The sequence below is a fragment of the Tympanuchus pallidicinctus genome, unplaced genomic scaffold (genome assembly GCF_026119805.1).
Source record: "Tympanuchus pallidicinctus isolate F22 unplaced genomic scaffold, pur_lepc_1.0 scaffold24, whole genome shotgun sequence".
In the NCBI taxonomy this organism is placed as follows: domain Eukaryota; kingdom Metazoa; phylum Chordata; class Aves; order Galliformes; family Phasianidae; genus Tympanuchus; species Tympanuchus pallidicinctus.
Window position 1 is genome coordinate 5,888,936 of NW_026294741.1, and position 20,829 is coordinate 5,909,764.

Sequence of the window (20,829 nt, forward strand, 5' to 3'; positions counted from 1 at the left end):
AGCCCAGAACCTTTACATCCTGTGCAGCAAACTGCCAGACACCTCAAAAAATAGCAAGCACACAAAGAAGTTAAGGCATGACATAGTTCTACTTCCAAGTGGTCGCTCCTAAGCAAGGCAGGGGATGGGAGGTGACAGCACACGTACCCACGTCTGCTGCCTGAAAACCACAGCATTCCAGCTCAAGGTTTGGGCACCTGGTTTCCAAAATGGAATTCACCAGGTGGGTTAAGATATCTGTTCCTTACCAACACCAAACTTCAACTCGTCACTCTGCAGGCACTCAGGATGTTGATTGGAACAGCATCTTATGAGGCACTGGAAGAGGAACTGATCTTTACATGCAGTGAAAATAAAGAGCGAGCTGCGTATCTGGCAAAATTCCCCTTTCTTCCATTCATTATTATTATTTTTAACCAGCTATCTGTTGGCTTGGTGCTCAGCACCCCCCTGCAGTCTTACAGCACACGCTTTCTGCCCCCCATTCGCACTTGACAAGAACACAAATTGGAAGCTGACACTTCAACATGGCACTGAAGAAATCTCATCCCCACCTTGGAAAAGGATACACAAAAAAGGATTTTTCTTCTCCGGCACAACCACAGACCCCATGGAACTCAGCCCCACACAGAGCCAAAACCACCAATGTAAATGTTTGCTGCTTGGACTCAGGTCTCACCTTAATAAAGACAGCCCACGCGTGATTGTGTTTGTATAAAAGATATTTACTTCAATTATCACACCTAGGGTGCTAGTGAATAATAATAATAATAATACATCGTGTGAGTTTCATACAGTGATATTGCTTCTCCATATCATATAGGGACCGTTGTACAGTGCTGAGAACAAACATTATATGGCTAACCAAACAAAGACAGATAAACAATGCCATTCTGCTGACGGAGGGAGCGCTCCCCGCTACTGCCAGCCATATAAACTCTTACTTTTCTTTACGTTTAAACAAATACCAAGAAATAAAATGTTACAAAAGATGAGTCACAGCAACACAACGTGGGCTTCTCGAAGCTACTTGTACAAAAAAAAAAAAAAAAAAAAAAAAAAAAAGAAGAGAGACACTTTTTTTTTTCTTTCCTTTTTTTTTGGTCAATTGGGTCTTTGTGAGGATCTTTTTTTTTTTTTCCTTTTTTCTTTTTTTTTTTCCGTTTAAATCCGTGATTGTGAATATAACAAACAAGCTCTAAAAACACCTAAGACTTAGTGCGTTACAGAAAAAAAATATAAAATACTGCTAAAAATGTAAGACACCACAATACACTGGGGTAAGATCTGAGCTTATCATTTAAAAAAAAAAAAGTTCTCAGGAAAAAGTACACCACTTTCTGTTTGAGTTCATCTTGTGCTGTGTTAGTAGTCGGGGCATTACAAAGGTCTGCCCATCATCATGGCAAGTAGTTATTGCACAAATGCAGAGAGTTAATTTCTTAATAAAAACAATGACAAAAGGGAACATGAGGGAAACAACTAGAAAAGGAAAAGAAAACCAAACCAAAGCCAACAGAAGAAACGCCATCCCTCCCCCCCCAGCCTCCCCCTGCTTTGGGACACGGAGCCCTCGGCTGTTTGAGTGGCGCAGCGTTGGTTTGCAGCGCCAGCACACAGCTGGTCAGCACAGCACTGCGCAGAGCATCCTGACAGCAACAAGCTTTTACATCTCTTTTCTTTCTTTTCTTCCCTATTTTTTAAGGGTTCTCCAATCGTTTCCAGAGGGCTCCTTTTTTTTTTTTTTTTCTTTGCTTTCAGGCTACATCACCAAAGGATGGGAATTCACCAGGCGGTTTCGAGCGGGACACCCTCAAAAGGCAAAGTGCAAATCTGCATCCAAACCCGGCGCCCTGCAGCAGCCCAGCTCCGGCCCTGCTGCACGCAGGGGTCACTCTCTCACTTTTGCTTTGGCAGCTTTTCTCCCATCTCACCTCACCAGGGATGAGCCCAGCCACTGCAAGAGCACGGCACAAAGATCAGCGCACGGCACAAAGATCAGCGCACGGCACAAAGATCAGCGCACCACGCGACCTGGCCGTTTGTTTTGTTGTTGTTTTAAACCTCAACCAACTTCGGATGAGAAGAAAACCAGCTCTGAATTCAGAAATTCAAACGTATGCCAACAAAGATGAACGTCACGGGAAACCAGTCTCTCATTTTACATCAACACTGGAGGAGATGGCAGCGAGCTCTGACAAGGGGCACTGCGTCTTCATGACATTCTCAGTAGAGGCTCTAGGAGGCTAAGGGGATTTTCTCTCTGTATATTTTAAGTCTCTTCTCTCACAACAGAGGCTTCTTATTCTCAGTCCTAAATTACTTTAAAACTATTTAAATAATATTATTTATTAGGCATTTAGATAAAATATCTTTAAAAAAAAATGATTGCTCTAGGAAACACAACAGGGGCACAATGATATGGATACTCAACCAAGCCGACAGCACCCCGCTCCATCCAACGTCTGCCTGCAGGATATGCATGCTCCTGTTGCGTTTGTATCAAATAAAAACAAACCTCAGCAAAGAAACTGATAAAATCAATCTCATAAATAGGAAATACTCGGTTGTTTTCCTGACAGCAAACCACCTCTATGTATTTCACCTTATGATGTAGAGAGAGCAAGCTTGGAGAATGACACGCGAGTGCTGCTAAGGGCTGAGGATGCTGGGGGGTGGAAGCCTGTCTGTGACAGCCGGGTTAGGATTGGGATGCACCGCAGTGCCTCGCTGCTGCCAACCAGTAAGGATGGCCAATGGCACCAACACGGCACCAGCAGCAACGGCCGGAGCCCGGGAGCAGCTCCTGAACGCTGGCAGCCTGCGAGTACAAACCAGTCACGTTTTGCCTTACAACCTTTATTTCCAAGCCCACAACCAACCGCGCTGCCAGAGCCAACCCAGGCAGGCTTGTTTTGGGAACCTGAGTTCTCCACGCTACCGCTCGCCTGCGCTCAACGGATGGGCCAACGACCTCCAGATGCAGAATGAGAATTTCTATTGCACAAAGACGTAATGCACAGTGCTTGAAGTGCTCATCAGCAAGGGGACAACTCATCAGCAGGGGGACAAGGAGTGCTGGGCCGTGAATCGCTCCTCGGTTGGCGTTTCCCTTCCCGCACTAAACGACAAGCAGGTGGCTGCGAATGCTGCAATCGAGATCACTGTGCTTTAGATTATTCTCCACGAAGAGATTTAGAAAATAAGGCACATAGCTTTCCAAGTATAGAAAGTTTGTTCAAGAGAGAATTTTAGGAAAGTAGCAAGAACTGAAAACTCAATGGGAAATGTGGTAGCGTACAGAATCCAGACGATACGCCTACAGAATCCAAACAAAGCATTCCAAACTAAACTAAACTCTTCTCATCCCCACTCCCTGCAGGTGGAAGGAACTGGAAGCCCTGATGGAGGACAACAGGACACAGAGGTGACCATGCCGACTGCCTGCATGCTGCCCCTCGAGCCGGAGCTCGGGTACCGCTGTGCAGCAGTGCAAGCATCCCGAGGTAACCAGGTACTTTGGAAACACTTTTAAAGCTAGTAATAATTTACTCACATCGATCATACGTCAAAGTGGTAGGAGGGTTCTAAGGGAAGCTAACAAAAGCCAGGGGAGTCTGACTGAGGGAGTGATTGTAGGGAAAATTTTCGTTGCTTGGGGATAGATTGTACTTCAGAGCAAGTCAAGTGCCAAGTTTTACTTCTCTTCCAAACACAGACGTGTGCCTCTGGGAGGGACGGTGCAAGAGAATTTCAGGTTCATTCCAAAGAGTATTTGATTATTCAGCTCAGAGAGAGCAAGAACGAGCCGTGTGCTCGTATTTGTTACTCGGCTTCATGGACATACTGGCTGTTTTTGCAGTTGTCTAAATACATGGCAAAACTCTACACCTTCCCACTGTACACAGATACAGAAAAATACACGTGACTTGTGCAAGTGTCCAGCATATGAATTTCCTGCAGGCTGTACTGAAGGGGGATTTTGCAGAGATGGACTGACTCCTGATTTTGAATCACCCAGCTCTGGCACATCTGAGACCCTTGGCATTATTTTTATGTATTCTGAACATGATCTTTCCCCTACCAGGTTAGCTAAACCCGCAGAAATCTGACCTATCCAGTGGATAATTCTGCATTTACAGCATGGAACATGTCTGACTAATGGGAAAACAGCATCCTATGCATTATAATACAGATCGGTTTTCTGCCTCCGTTCACCTGTGCCCCAAATGACTTCACACATCTGGCTGCAGCAGTTCTACTGATGCCAAGCATGAAAATGCTACACATACAGAGGGGTTTTCCCCCTATGGAAACATGGACACGTAGACACTGAACTCCTAAAAATGTGTATTCATTACCCGCATAGACGGAAGACGGCAATGCAACTCAACACTGCTCTTCTTGTTACCAACAGAGGGCTGTGCTGCTATGAACATCACTACACATCACACAGTAACCACGTCACCAGCAGCTCCGTCACCCACAAGCAGGAATTCCTGGCCCTCTCCACTCCCATGGGTCTTTGGATGAGTTCTGTACCACGTCATTCAAGTAGCTCTATGAACAAAACTCAAAGACGTGATGTCACGGGGGCTGCAGGCGCCCACTGCATCCTGCTCTGTTTTGCTGTGGTTAAGAATTTAACCTGTACACGGCTGTTTCAACAAACAGAAGCAGTACCATAAAACCAACAGCTTTAGTGTTACCTAATCTACAGAACTGTGACAAAACTCCTCTCCTGGCATCAACATGAATAAAGCAAGCGTGAACGATGGCAGAAACTGTCCTTTGTGGAATAGCTGGACAAGGGAAAACACAATAATCTCATTAATTTTTAAAAAGCAGACGTTTCATTTTAAAGCACTTTTGTGCCTGAGCATCTGTGACCAGCAATGAAAAACCAACAACCGGGTGTCAGATCTTATTTAAATTTCATTCGCAAAACAGCTGCAGAAACGCAAACTTCCCTGGGCAGGCAGGGCTGCCATGGAGGGGTTTGGGGAAAGCAGCCTGGCTGGGTCTTCGGCTGCACCAGAGGCTCTCACTGCTAACGCTGCAATGAATGACTTCCTCCTGCTGGGAAACGAGCTTCCATCCAGCAACTGCATCACACATGCCACAGAACTGCTCGACCTGGGGGAAATCATCCCTGAGGAGGAGATGGCACCACTCACACACCTATTTTTAAGGCTTTTTTGGAAACTCAAGTGCACAGCCTAATGCTAACCTTCTCCAAAAGGATAAACCTCACCTTTGGAGCAGAGAAACTCGATATCCTTGCATATTCACAGGGCAGGGTACAGGACATGACCTGGTCATGTAGGACAGATCACTCCCTAGGCATAGCACAAAGGGCTTGTCTTGCTTTAAAGATCATTATTACCTATATTTTACATATGGCATATCAATACATCCTGCAAAAGGGATGGGGAGGAAAGAATTAATTCATGAAATAATATTTCTACATGTCAAAGCTCAAATGCATACAGGGAAAGAGACATGGACCACTCGGTCACTTCTTCAACTAAGAAAGCTGAGTGTCAGAAAACAAACTTAAGATTTTGTGCTTTAAAAGCCAGTGATTGCAATTTAAAACCATCTGGCGAGATTTTTAAACAGCTGGAAAAAAAAAAAATACTTTGCTCAAACAGAATTTTTAAATTCTCTATTTAAAAAAGAAAGAAAAAGCTGATTGTATATGCAACGCAAAGGAAGAAAATGCTGATGTTCCAACAGTGGGGCAGCAGAAAGTGCAAGGGGGACGCAGCAGCCAACATATGGGTGAGCTGAACTGGCATTCCATCCATGTGAGCCACACTGAGCACTAAGAGATGTAAGCAGCTTGTGAAACCAAGTTCCCCCACCGAAGAACCAACTTCTCTCTTCCTCCCATGTTTCTGATGGCCCCCAAGGAGCACTCACAGCACAGGGCTCAGCCACACAGCAGCTCCAAGACAGGAAACATTCCAGGATACGTACACTGATGAAGAAGTAATAAGAGAGCGCTTAAGATTTGTGTTAGAAAGACACAAATGAAGCAAAAACAGTGCCCTCCATGTGCACACAACAGATCCCTAAGTGAGAGTACTGCTCTCTCTGCACTTTGCTAAAGGCACTGCTCTGCCTCACTGCAGTGTTTTGGAGTTGGACTCGATGATCCCCGGGGGTCCCTTCCAACTCAGGATGTTCCAAGACTCTATGATTTCAGTTCAAATAAACTGGTTTGGATTTAAGTGCAAAGAAATGTTCAAAACCAAAGAATTTTTTCAGGTTTCCCTCAGCCCTACTTTACGTAAATGTATCACCTCCATAGTTGGAGCTGCCACCAGAGCGATGCTCTTGTTAGCTCGCTATTTCTCCAATTAAACAGCTGAAAAACAGCCACTCTTCAGTAACTGCACAGAGAATATTGCATAGAATTCTGCCATGTTCATTAAGCCCCTTCTCTTCACCATTCCCACATGAACAAGTTAGAAACAATGCAAGGATCTTTCACCTCATGAGAAAGGCACGTGTATCTTCTTCTCTTTAACTGTACGATAAGATTTTCTTACTGCAGCACGGAGCTCTTACTAAAGGATTCAGTAATTCACAGCACGGACAGAATGCACTGACAGAAGTTCCTTTAAGGAGTGGCTCTACTTGTAGACATTTTTCAGATGAATAAACAAAATGGTCATATTTTACAGCATCAACAGCAACTTTAATTAGAGATATTTCTGCCAATTATAGCCTGAAGTCTGTATCCTCAAAGCCAGAAGCATACTGACAATCCCATGCGTGACCCCTCTCCAAGCAATACTCTTTCCTAGCTTTCATCTAAACAAAGTAATGGACCTTCCTCCTTCCCCAGCCATCCAGAGAGAAAAACAACAAGTTTCGCTGCAGTGGAAAGCTATTTTGGATACAAGAGCCCGGGCCCTTCACCCACAGCTTCGTAACAACATGGAATTGGAAACGGAAAGAGAAAATAAAAGCATTTTTAAAGAACCCCCAGATAAAACCAGACTGTGGGACTGCAGGTCTCCTGCAGTCTGTGCTTTCATCCGCTGGGTAAGAAACGTGGGCAGTGAGAGCCCCGTCCCCAGGCTCCGTGCTCTACAAAGCCATCGTGCCATGGGACAGCCCCCACCCCATGTCCCTAAGTGCCTCCTCTCGCCTTATTGTGACTGAAGAACACAAAAAGCCCCAGTGCTACTCTTTGGCATGTCCTCTCCTACAGCTTTTTTATGCTCTACTGTTCATCAAGTAAAAAACCAACCCCAATATACATTGTCCTAGAAGCGTTACCTTCAAGTGCCACACTAGATAAGAAATATAGCTAACACCTTTCAGTGCTGCTGAAGTTCAGTCTCCAAACCAGGGAGGTATGGGACTGTTTGGAAAGCCAGTAGGTGGCTCATCTCCAACAAGAGAATCTCAGCAGTAGTTCAAGCTGATCCATTTTACTTTCCACCGGAACAGAAAAGCAGCTGCAATCTTGGCTAAAAGCAGGGAACCAAAAGCTGGGCACATCACTTGTGCTCTATGAGCGCGGCCGGGCGGCGTGGGTCTGCCGTGCCCCTACACAACGTGGTCACAAAGGGACCGCAGTGACGCCCGGCCGGGGCACCCCAGAGCATCTCAGCAGGCAAATCCACATTCATTGCAGATCATTACATACGAAACAACAAAAGGAGCTAAGTCATTAATAAAGTGCCAAAAATATCGGAAATACTGACAGCATTTTTATTTGATTAATTTTTCAATAGATACCAGTGACAACCCTTGGCAGGATGGAGTGACTTCTGACTTACGAATGCTGTCTTTATCCAGCGAAATTACATGATTCAAATGTAATAATGGAGCTCAGAATTAACAGTTAGTGTTATAAAAGAAACATTTCCTCTAGGGCAAGCTACAGATATGCTTTTAGAAACCATCATAGCATTAAAAACCGGGCTGACACTGAAGAACCCTAAAGAACTAGTGGGAGTCTGAAAAGCAACCAAAAAACGAGCAGGAAAATAAAAGATACAAGTTTCAAGGCACTTACGTATTGCTTATTAAGAAGAGAGATTGACCTTAAATGCTGCATTTGTGTTCAACCTGTGAATACAGTTCTGCTGTCGGATGATGCAGCAAGAGCTCTCAGTAAGCTTTATGGAATGCAATTATAGAGACACAGGCACAAGAACAGTTTGGGGAATATTAATTAAAAAAAAAAATCAAACAGAACAAAACCCTCCCTATCGAGAAAGCCGAGTAACCGCTTGGCTGCATCAAGCACCTGGATCTCCAATCAGCAGACAAGGACAGCAGAACCAGACTGGCAAACGGATTGCCCAGAATTAATTAAAAAACCCAACCTGAACCAAACAACAACAACAACAATAAAAAAAAAAAAGAAGAAAATACGTGTGTCTTCCTGTCAGAAGCTTTGCTCCGCGGCTGAAGACACACCTGGTTGTGACTCGTAGTAAGGTATGTGTACTTCTGCCAGGACGTGCATGGACAGACGGAGCTGTGCTTTGTAAGTCAAACCTGTACAGGTACAGAGAGGTACGGCTCTGCTTCACCACGTTCCTTCCCTCGCTGGCCTTTCCTGGGGGCTAACTGTGCTCGGGCAAGAAGCTGGAGTCGCTGCCAGCACTGTCACACGCCGGTGTTTGTATTACAAACCGTCTCCTCAGCTCATCACAGAAAGGGGCAGTTGCTCTCTCTGTTCCTCAGTTTGAGTTCTGCATCACAAGTCCCCAGCTACCCAAGGAGGTATCCTGAAACTGCTAGCAGTAGAAATAGGAAACGAGTCCCTGCCTTTCAGCCTCCTAGAGCCTTCTTCCCTCGATCATGAAAAGGATTGGTTTTAGTGTACTGATTCTCAATTTGTGACACTTGCACTACGTGCTGCTGTTGCATGTTAAGAGACTGTAAATGAAATACATACGTTCTAAAACATCATGCAAGAAATGTGGTTTCACATCTTACAGTCAAAAATCCTACTAATGAATTAATACAAGCACACTGAGGTGTAATATTGGGAACATACCTTTAAAGTCGGAACTCCTCTCCCCGTCCCTCCCTCCCCCAAAATCAGAAAAGTAATATTAATTAAACTTAAGAAGTAATGAATGCACCATTAAAGTGTCATCAAAAAGATGCTGACCTAAGACAAAAGTTCAATGATACACAATACGGTCAAAAAGTCTTCAATCAATAATATACAGTATGACAACTACATCTTGTAAATTATACCCAATACTGCCGGCAGTCTATCCCTCTAAAGAATATTTGCCCCCTTTCATCCCTTCCTAACAATCAGATAATAAAATACAGCACCTATAAATAAGCAAAAAAAAATTATATATATATATATTTATATATATATATATATTCCGAAATCATCTATTGTTAGTTTTAAAGATATGGCAATAAAGGAGTCTAAATTAGCAAACTTGTAGAAGCCATAACTGATAAAACAGCTTATTGAAAAAAGGTGGCAGTAATGCACTCTATGTGTGCACAAGTACGTAAGAAAATACACAGACGTATAAAATTGCACGCACACACTCACGCACACACATCCTTCCACGCACCTCTATGCTCACGCATATACATATAGACAACAGGAGGAGTTAGAGACAAGTTAGAATTTGATTTGTACTTTGATCAGCCCTAACCTGTGCATAAAATAATGGCGAAAGGCTGCATTTTTGCGGGGCAGAACGGGCGAGACCGGGACTGGAGAGCATCAACGTTTTGGTTTGGAGTTTGGGCTCCTTCGGCCCTGCTAAGAGCCTGTCTGGTCATTGCCATGTACTATTCCTCCACGTAAAAACAAGCTTCCCACGACTAAAACATTTAAAATCAGTGCTTGCGGTGGGAAGAGAGTCAGTAAATGGCCACCTACAGCAGGAAAACTTCTCCATCTGAGGCAGCTCCCGTCCCCTTAGTGGTGTGACAGCAGTCGTACACATGAACTACGCTTCCCTCGGTTCCAGGTGAGGTGAACAGCTCGGGTCACGGAGCGTGTCCCCGAAGAAGCAGGCTGAAATGTTACTGGCCAACGTTTTCTGAGCAATCTGACTTGGCTGAAAGGAAATCCTGTACGCTACGACCCAAGTGAAATGATCAAGTACATGCTGTTTCTAAGTTGTCTCCCAAACCTCCCAGATATGAGGTCTGATCAGCGTGCTCTGTGGTTAGAGGTTAAAAAGCAGATTATAAAATACCTAGATTCAGATTTTTTTTTTTTTGTCCTGATTTGGCCTAAAATGGAGTGTATTAAACAAATTCTGGTCTGCAAAAGACCAGAATCAGTTAAAGCTATGAAACAATGTGCACTACGTGTCAATATTCTATTTCACTTACAAGAAAACACTAAGTCAGCTACCACAAATTAAGATATTTTCCTGATGTGACTTTTTTTTTTTCTGTTTTGTTAAAAAATATGTGGAGTAAATGTGTTTTTTTCTTTTTAATTCAAAGTTTCAAACAACAAGATTCTTTTCTTTTCTTGAAAATACGTAGGAATCCAAACTAGTGTGTTTAGAGTCGGTTGACTGTGCAATCTCTTAGTGGCAACTGAACAGCTACAAAAAACTTTCTTTTTTTTTTCTTTTTTTTTTTGAAAAATCTCCCCTTTTTTCCTGGTTTAAGAAGATAATAGTGTATTATCGCTCTGTAGCCATTAGATGGCAGATAAAAAGCCCCCTTTTAATACGTGGGTTCGATTTTTTTTTTTTTTAAAACGTTTTTTTTCTTTTTTTTCCTTTTTTTTTTTTTTAAAGCCCACACCAAAGAGGAGGGCACAAGGCAAAGCTGTATGAGTTATTCCAGAAACCGTGGAAATCACTTAGGGCAATAATAAAAACACTTCAGGGTACAAAAAAGCTCGACTACACATTTCAGTTTTCTTCCTCGAAAACACGAACATAAATTGGGCTTAACGCTCCTTTTGTTTTCTATATGCACCTTGGCCTATGGCGTTTTTGCCCTGTGGCCCGCAGGGCGGATAAGTGCGCAACACAATAAAACCAGTAGAGGTCCAGTTTCACTTCCCAGCTCTCCAGAGTTGGGCGAGTTTTAATCTCAAAACTCCCACTCGGCAGCCTCCTCCCGGCTGGCGGCCTTCTCCAAGCGGTGGATTATGTTGTTCAAGTTTGCGGCTTTCTTTTTCCTCAAGGAGCTGTCTCGTGTGCTCCTGGAGCTCGCTGCCTCGGAGAAGCTGAACAAGCTCTGCAGAGAGTTGGCTTTCTGCGAGCCTGCGCCCGGCGTCGAACTCGTACTTGGCACGCTGGAGCTTTTCTCTGAACTCTCCTTTGACTTGTAGGAGCTCTCCCCTGTAAGGACTGAGGTGGAGGCAGCTGAGGTAGAGGCATCCCCTTCCGTGGCGGAGCCGGGCGGCGTCTCCGGAGCTTCTCCCGCATGCTGACACCCGGCCGGAGAGCCCTGGCGCGGCGCTCTGGGCCTGCCCTCGTCGTCGGTGTCCTCCAGGCCCTCGGCCGCCATGAGCAGCGGCTCCGCTCGCTCCGTGGGCCGGGCGCCCGGCGCTGCCTCTTCCCCCGCCTCCAGAGCCGACTCCGCTTGCCCTCCCTGAGACTTTGTGGTTGCATTGCTGTACTCGTCCGCCTCCGCGCCGCTCGGCTTTCCTTCAGGTGGGCCCTCCGCGTCCACGCCGTCGCAGCTGTCTCCCTCCGAGCCGTGGGCTGCTCTGCTGCTTCGTGCCGAAGGAGAATCGCTCGACCCGGCCTGGCTCTGGCTTCCCGCTTGGATCTCCTCGATGAACAGCTCCCGGCGGATGCGAGACCTGGGGGGACAGACAAAAGGGGTGAGAGCTGCCATGCAGCAGGCTCCTTCCCGGGGAGCCAACGGCAGCAACCCATGTGTGTCGGCTGCAGGACAGCCGGGGCGGTGGGAGGGCCGCACGCTCCAATTCAAAAGACTGGCAAAATTGGGAAAAATGTATCGTCAAGATGTTCTTAATTTCATTCATCCTCGGCCACACACCCACTTCTAAGCCTGCTGTGCAAGGAGGGACCCAGGCTGCAACACGCAGCTCCTGCAAAGCGCAGCGGGAGGGAGGTTGGTGGAACCCACAGCTTTCAGCGCAGCAGCTCTGCAGGTCGCCTGCCCAGTGCCTGGTCACTGAGAACAACCAGTACACCAGCAGGGAATTGCTGAGCTGCAAGGGAGCTCTGTGATCACCTGGCCCGACCCCCCGCACTGCGCAGGGACACCCGCAGCTCCAGCATGTGCTCACAGCTCCATCCAGCCTGACCTGCACTCCAACCAGCCCGTTTATTTTACCAGCCAGCCCTTCTAATAACCACAGCAGGCACTGCAGAACAAAGCAGAGATGTAATGTTTTTTGTAGACGATAATCAATTGGTAATAATACGATTGGTGAAAAACAACCTAAGAATTTTTTCTTTATGATTTTAAATCAAGTTACATTCATAATTTCGTGCCGTATTTTTACAGCGCTGGATGCAGTTTCATGGACAGAGATGAAAGGCTCTGCAGTCTCTCATTCTCACTGGAAGTCTGACATCAGGAACATGAACGTTTACAATACGCTGGACCACAAAAGGGATGATTTTAAAACTACGAATACGTTTCTAATAGATCCAGAGGAAAATAGCTTATAAATACAAAAGAATTCAGACCTCTAAAAATTAGACACAATTTGTTTAAACATAAAAGTAATGAGGAAAAAATCGGGGGAAAAACAGCCACCAAGGAGAAAGCAAGATGAAAGTCCGTCGTTCTGAAATCCCTCCGGGGAAGCACAGCCTTGTGACAGGTTGTCAGTCTAACAGCTAGTCTGACTTCTGTCTTATTTTTTATTCAAAAAATCGATTTCAGAACATGAATAGTGACAAGGCAAGCAGTGCATTTCAAGGGAATTAATGCACTCCACACGTGGCTGAAACTGCCTGGTGTTCCACCCCGTGCCTCCTGTTACTGGAAGCATGTAATAATCCCCCAAACACTGCCTAGGCCACCAGCAGGAAAGCTTATGACCACTGGTCAGGTCCCAGTTTGCAACCAAGAGGGAACCACCATGATCTGTGATAAGAGATGAAAGCACCGACCAGCAGAACTTTATCTTTCACTTTTGGTTTTTATCAAGAAGATCTGCTAAGGGTCCTGGCAAATCACAAGTGAAACTCTGTCCCACAGATGGCTCTAAGAATTTTCAGTTTATTGCTCATCTTGCCTCCAAAGGCAGCACGTGATGGAAAGAAAATGCAATGAATGCAAACACAACTGAGTACTGCTTTTGAAGCTAATGATATTATTGACTTACTTGAAATGCAAGAGAGTATTTCAGCACTACTTGCTGACTCCACACTTCTGAAGGATTTAGAGGGTCTGTAATTTTCCCTAAGAGAATATTTTTCACCTAACAGAAGACCACAGGTGCTAGCATTATTTTCTACTACCACCAGTTGCGTGCATTCTGGAACACCAATTTTCACGTGCTCTTCACACCTATAACCTCCCTGCATGGACAGAGATACAAAACAAGCTGCATCTGTGACATTTCCCAAGTCCGGAGAGGAAAGAGTAAGAGCTTCCTGCCTGCACAGGTTTTGAAATACCTCAGCTCCAGCAGGACAGAGAATGACAACATGCTCACTGAATACCTGACCACAATCCTATAGAACACAGGTTCAAAGTCTGTGGAATTCACACCCCATGCATTGCTCCTGGAATCTCATCTGGCTCCAGATTAACTTAGTACTAAATCCCTATGGTGCTGTCCTTGACAACACCACATCCTGTTGGCATTCATCAGTGTAACTCAAAATATTCTGAGCTGCCGTAAATGCTATCCATTGGAGGGCAGGGAGAGATGCCAGTGCCCCCATGTGAAGATGGATAGCAATTCCCACCTCCTGCTCTCTTTTGCAGTTCCTAAGACAATGGAGCATCAGACTCTGATGCTACTTACAGGGCTTCACTAATGCAAGTCTTAATTCAAGGTATATTCTTATTTTTGCTGTTCCCAGAGCTCTGCAGTTGGTACAGATGCAAAGCAGAAGTCTGGAACAAGTTTGCAAACACAGCAAAATCCCTTATACCTATTTATTTCTATTTTGAAGTGAATTACTCCTTTGCCTGCTGAGGACTTTTTTTTGAAGTTTCTTCTGCTGTGGCAAATAAATGCTACTGCTGACTTCCCACCTGGTAGGCAAAAAGCCAGATTCTGTTGTAGCAGCCATCTCTGGAAAGTGAGTGTTGAGCTGAATCCCAAAGGAAGCATCACTGCAACCACATTCCCAAGAGACAGCAAGACTAATGTGTCCTAATCGGTCCCTCCCTGAAAAATGTTCTTTAAGGAAAAAACTAATGTTACAGAACAGCTAGATGGTCCGAGGTGTGGAACTGCTTCTGTATGAAGGCTCTTCAGTGTAAAAAGAAGAGGGAGGAGAATAAAGGAGATAAACAAAATCGCATGGCCTGAAGAAGATGAAAAATCTCTCAATTAGTGGTAACACATGAGCTGCAGAACAGGAAGATTCTGTTCCCTAGGAGAACTCCTAAACTGTATTTTTTGGTGACGTCCTGCAAATGTTTTAGGAGTACTTCATGCATGAAAGCTAAGAAGGTTACTGTTGAAGGAATGGAACAGGCACATGATTTGATTTTCAGTGCTGCTCCAAACAGGCTCGCAGCTTCTCTTTAAAGTCCTACGGACTCAGCAGCAGCACATCTGGGAACAGGTCCAGACCACTCCGTGCTGTGAGGCTCGTGCTACCCACCAGCTTACAGCACCTTGTTGATGCATCTTTATTTTGTATACAGCTGTCAGCACCGAGCCTACGTCGACGTACGGCCTGGTGTGGCCAAACACGCCGATCAATCATGACTTGTCACGCTTTCTCACAGCACGCCTGAACAGGAGATCTGATGATAATGAGGAAGATGACACATGCCACCAGTGCTCCCGCACTCATCTGCCTAAGTGAGAACAGCACATTTTGCTGTCAGGCCGAAGGGAACATATTTTCATAGGCATTCCTCCAACTGGTGTATAATTGCCTAGAAGTGGGAACTGGAATAGAGGCCTGTATTTGGAGAACTGAGCAGTGAAAGAGGCTGCATCTGTAGCGAATTCAAGTCAATGAAATTCAGTGTAAATATGATTACTGGCTGGTTATAATTTTTAAATTTTATATTGTTTACTATAAACATTATTTTACTATTGTACATAATATTTCTGAGATATCTCATTAAACCGTGCTTCTTCTGCTTCAGCAACTTGCCTGTGAAAAGCTGAGAAGGGCTAAAGTGGAAAATACCCTTTAAATGTTAGCAGTTTTCTAAAAACAAACAAGTTTAGCAAGCTGCTGTTAGAATAATTAGGAACATTACTGGCTCCGAGTGAAGGAGCAGAATGGCATTAAATCTGGTGTCTTAACTGTACCTGTTTAATATTCATTAGAACAAATTCTCGGAGAAAAGTCTGCTGCACTAATTAAGATTCCCAATCCTAAACACAGCTGAAAATATGTTTATCCAAATCCTTCTAATTCTTACACGCCATTCCAGCATTGTTTCTTTTTATTGGAGTCTCTAGGCCAAAACCTCCTTCAATTCTCCAAATGTGGAGAAGGTTCCCTTTAATAAGAAAAAGGAACTGAACAGCCCAACATCAAATTTCATCTCAACAGCACTCAGTGATTTAATCATAATAATGAAATAAGTCTGTGGCAACATGTGACTTCAGGTTATCAGTTCTCTGTCCTTTGTGACTGCAGAGCTTCCAGCACGCATCATGTCTATTTTGTGAGCTCAGTGACCCAAGACATAGAAGAAAACCTATTTTTTGCTCTTATTCTGCAAAGACGCATGATGAAGCACTGTAATTCTGATGCCATCCAGTAGAGGACACTTCTAAGCAATCCCTACCAAGGTATAAAATGTACAACACACACCTATGTGTACATACATGTGAGCATGTCTGTTTATACATATGCAAGTAAAGAAGACCAGCCTTGCTTACTGCAACAGGCTTTATAAATATTCAGCACAGCAGTGGACATCTCTAGATCAATGCCCATCCCAAAAGCAAGACTTTCTGCCTAAAAGCTCTGCTTACATCAGTATGTGAAGATTGCTCATCCTCAGGGATGACTTAAAATTAGGCTGGAGCATTGGCATTGCAGTTAGTCAGAACCTCCCCGCTGTCAAAACCGTTCACTTTGTACAACCACTAAACGCTAGCAGAACACCACGTGCTGCAAGAAAGCAGCACCCGGCCAAAGCAAATAAAATAAATCCTTTATGAGGGGGAGACCTCCTACCTGTAATTGTGGAACCAGTTGATCACGGTGCTGGTTTTCAAGTTGAGCTGCGTAGCCAGTTCCTCAATGGTTTTTGGTGATGGGTATGGCTTTTGCTGGTAGGCTCGTTTCAGAGCTTCCTTCTCTTCTGGTGCCAGCACCACCCGGGGCTTCTTCAGCTGGTGCTGTGGCTGTGGGCTGGCACCCTGGCTGTAGTCGATTCCAGTGGAGGAGGACTCACACGACTGACTGTCGCTCACAGAGCTGTGTCGCCGCTTCATGTAGGCTGAAAGAGAGGCACATGGGATCAGCCCCGGCTGAATACAAATGCAAAATCAATGAACGTACAAGCTGCGGGATAAACGCGGAGGTGACAGGCTGAGGCTGCACGGATGGGCTGTGCGGGGGGAACAGGAGGGAAGCAATTGTGGGGAAGATGCAAGAGACAGAAAAACAAGATAGAAGGAAAGGAAAGAGGGTGAATCGACTGGAAACGTGCCTGAGTTTTCTGCTCTTTCAGTGGATATGTGAGTAACAGTGGTCAGACAGCAGGATGTGCTTTAAATTCACAATTTCAGGGGTGATGAACTTCCACGTAAGCACCATCACAGCACAGTTACTAAGAGCCTAAACGGCTCTGGTTGTTAAACACGAGGGTTTCTCTAACACTTCAGGTCTCTCAGTCAGCACAGTGGGAGCTGCAGGCAGCCAGAGCTCCATCTCCAACACACGATGGCGCCCGGAGCCCAGGCATCCCAGCGAGGGGCTGCGCACCCACCCGCCGTTTGCTGCTTTCTCTTCCACATTTTTGCTAGAGCAGTGACAGGTTATGAAAGGAAAACAGCCCACAGCATCCTCCTCCCCTATACAAGGCTCTTTTAAAGATGCCTGTACTTGTAATAACTCTCGCTGCGCTGCTGCAGCTCCGGGGCTGTGAGCCACCGCCAACTCCTCCCCAACAGGGACTGAATTATCCTGAAAAATCCTGCAAGGAGAGTCCCAGCAAATGCTGTCACCGTCTTGATGGATTTACACTGGGCAAAGGCAGGTGGGATTTACTGTACCTGGCAGCACCATGCACAAGCATTGCTAATGAGGAGGTTGAAAACTGCAGGTATAGATGAATCTTGTGAATAAAATATTTAATGCTCTGTTAAATACCTTCTAGATATTTAAGAGTTTAGGTATTCAGGAGCTGCAATTTGATAACCTTGCCTATTCTGTTCCAGCTTACAGCAGCCCGACATCAATCAGGCAGGCAGTAAATCTCCAGTAGGCAGCAGCACTGATTGGAGCCAGGGAGCAATGCAGGGCAGGTCACGCCGGCCAGAAACCAAATTATTCAAAAGAAAAAAATAAATTCTTTCTCTGCACAGCTCTGCCTTTATTTTGAGGGTGCACAAAGAAGGGAAATCCGATGCAATCAAACCAACTGAAATGCTGAGAGCCTTTCTCACGCACGCCAACCCTGAAGGTCTGGCGAGGCCTTCTGCCTCCAGTGGGTACCACCATCCTGTCCTCTACACAGAGCTGTGTCCACTGGGACCTTTTTACACAGCGTCTTACTTTTGTTGAAGCGAATTTTGAATGTGCTCTGTAACCTTTGGGGGTATCTGCATGGCCCTCACTTTGTTCTTATGAATATGACAGATTACCTGTGGATTGCCTACTGTGTAAGATCACTGATACGGAACAGAGCGTGAGTTGCTAATGATCCATCACTCTGCCACGATGCCGTGCTGCGTCTGCTTGAAGGAACTATTACAAAAATTTTTTTTTGTTTCCTTTTTTATTATTATTTTTCAACAAACTTCATTAAAAATCACCTACTTAAGTTGTTCCACTCACTGTGAAGTGATTGCAGGTACACTTAATGCCTTCGATTTCAAAGACTCCCAGATGTTGTTCCAAACTTGTACTGATATGCAAACTATACACAAGGTTCCCTTGTCTAGTTTGACAACACAACCAAAAGAGCCTCTACTCCTTCAGCAGTGTGCAGCAACTTAAGGGAGGCCATGAGACAAAACAGACCCTGGTGTGGAAGATGTCAGAATCGTGCAGGCTATCTCCAGCTGGAGGTGCTGCAGTTTGGTCAGGTGATGGTACGTTCTGCATCTCTCCCTGCCCTCCAAAGGATGGCATTTATGGCAGCTCAGAGCTCCCAGGAAGGCTCCTAAAGACAGCACACAGCTGTGACAGCTCGGGAAGAACGCCGTGCCCTGCGCCTACCTCTGTGCTCCTAACCTCACTACAGGTGCAAAGATTTATTTGGGTTTCTTGTGTGAATGGAACCAGTTTTACAATTGTACATATTTCATAGAATCACAGAACGGCCTGGGTTGAAAAGGATCACAGTGATCATCTGGTTTCAACCCCCCCACCACGGGCAGAACTGCCAACCACCAGACCAGGCTGCCCAGAGCCTCTAACATAAAAAGAAAGAAAAGGAAATCCCACAGATAGGACGTAACCATTTCTGGAGAACAATACATTATTAGAACAAACAGAATCACACAATCATTACGGTTGGAAAAGACCTCTAAGATCATCAAGTCCAACCCCAACCCAGGCCACGATGCCCCTGACCATATCCCTCAGTGCCACATCTCCCATGGTCTTGAACACCTCCAGTGCCTTCCATCGGGCCAGAGGCACAAACCTGGCACGAGGCCACATGCTGAACTAGTATTTAGGTTTTAGCAAAGTTCTCTGGAAACTTTATAACAGCTTTTCCTTTTTAGTTCTGATTTTAAACGTATGTGTAGTGTGTAGCCAACATCAGGAGATCACTGAGCACATTTCCAGCAAACAGTGAGGCTCAAGCTGCAATCCAAATTGCAAACACACCTGATGTTTGAAGACATTTGATTTTGGTGTGTGATTGGTCTCTACTTCTCAGGAGACTAAAGAAAAAAAACCACACGCATTATTTGGGCAAAGGTCTGGATGTGAGTCTGAGATCAACCTGTCAGGGCCAGCTCCATCTGCTCAGTTTTACTACCTCCATCTTCCCCCTGCTGTTGCCAGCCCAGCATCCCTGTGCTCCTACGGGCAGACTCCCCAGCATGTGCTCAGCCTCAGATGAAGCAGAGCTAGCAGCTGCCCACTGAGGTAAAACAGAGCCCCTTTTAATATAATTTTTATCTTATGCAGTATTGAACAAGATTATTAAAAAGTGAAATAATGGGGAAATAAAGGGAATTAAATTTTCTCCTGACAGCAGGCTTCAGTACTGTTCAGTGAGGAGTGTGACGTTACCAGCAGCACACACACCAGGAGGTTGGAGGGAAGGGAATGAACTCCTCCTTGGCAGAAAACACAGTGCAGAGTGTCTCAGCCTAGTGAGCGTGACCCCCAGCTTCCTCCATGAGGTTACTTAATGTACATTGCAAAGCTTCAGAATCTCTTACAAAGGGGCATTTATGGCATAAAAGTCAGACTGGCACAACAGGAGGAGAAAAAGGAGAGATGTGCAGCTCAGCTTTATCATAATTATCAATCTAGTCTCCTAATAAACTGTGGAAGAGAAATAATTGATAATAATGTTCTACTGGTAGCAGACACAGTTGCATTGTTCTTTCATCGACATTAGCTTAAGGGGAAGTTAAATTCTTCATGTGGCTCTGGTGCGATTTGAAAGGTTACATTGCAGGATCCTTACCTGCAAGAAAAGGATTTTGCAGAAAATAAAGGGCTGAATTCACAGCAGAGTGCTCTGCGATGAGGCCAACACTGACACAGTTCAGGAGCTCAGCACAGAGACTCAGATGATTTATAGCCCTCCCTCTGTTCAGGTGCCATCTACACAGCATATGTATTGCACAGCATTTGATAAGAATCCACTTTAGAAAACAGTTCTGAAAGGATATTGTCAGAACTACTTTCAAATTATTTTTATTTTATTTTCCTGCGTTACGGCTGAAACCCTCTTGGAGGCTATAAAAATCCACCCAGCTGACAATTTTATCTCTGCTGTATTTCTGATGCAGCAAAAACCATCATGGCTCCCTCTCCTTTACAACTGGAAGTGGGAAACCCCTCTGGATCACTCCCCCAGTGGCAGATCACACACAGCTTCAGGTGAGATCCTGCCCTGCACGCATCACACTGGTTTCTGTAACGAGCATTTGAATTTCTTCCCAGAAGCACACAAGGTCACTTCTTCCCAGAACCTCCTTGACTGTAATTTTTAATATAATCCCAAAGTTCTTGATCAAACGTGTTAATGTTTTCAGGACATCAGTCAACAGCAGTGCTTTCAGTGCACACGATTAATGCTGTCTGAGCTAATATCATTAAGGGATGCCTTGAGAGATGGATACATCATTAATCAGTTAACTGCTGGTAATGGCAGCCTATGAGCTTCTCTTTTAAAATCACATGTATGTACCAAAACCAGGCTCTGGATAACTGCTGTTTTCTAGTAATGAATTTAAGATACACACAGTAGGCTGAGATTAGTCAGATGTGCTCCTCATAGGAGAGCAAAATAAGTTAATCTCTCACAGGTGTGTGCTCATGACACAGCCGCTCTACTCAAGCACATGTG

General features: G+C 45.0%; 1 protein-coding gene across 6 annotated transcripts in view; it reads right to left on the bottom strand.

Moving 5' to 3' along the window:
* CUX1 (cut like homeobox 1) overlaps window positions 1-20,829 on the bottom strand; it is a 226,429-nt gene that overhangs the window by 10,436 nt on the left and 195,164 nt on the right. For 5 of the 6 annotated variants that reach the window (XM_052688843.1, XM_052688844.1, XM_052688842.1 and 2 more), the window contains 2 exons: window positions 16,299-16,563; window positions 705-11,791 (listed from right to left, as the gene is read on the bottom strand). The exons of the other annotated variant lie outside the window; for it this stretch is intronic. In XM_052688843.1, coding sequence (XP_052544803.1) covers window positions 11,074-11,791; window positions 16,299-16,563 — 983 coding nt within the window. In that variant the 3' untranslated portion in view covers window positions 705-11,073. Of the gene's footprint in view, window positions 1-704; window positions 11,792-16,298; window positions 16,564-20,829 lie in introns of those variants that run through there. 6 annotated transcript variants of the gene reach the window in all.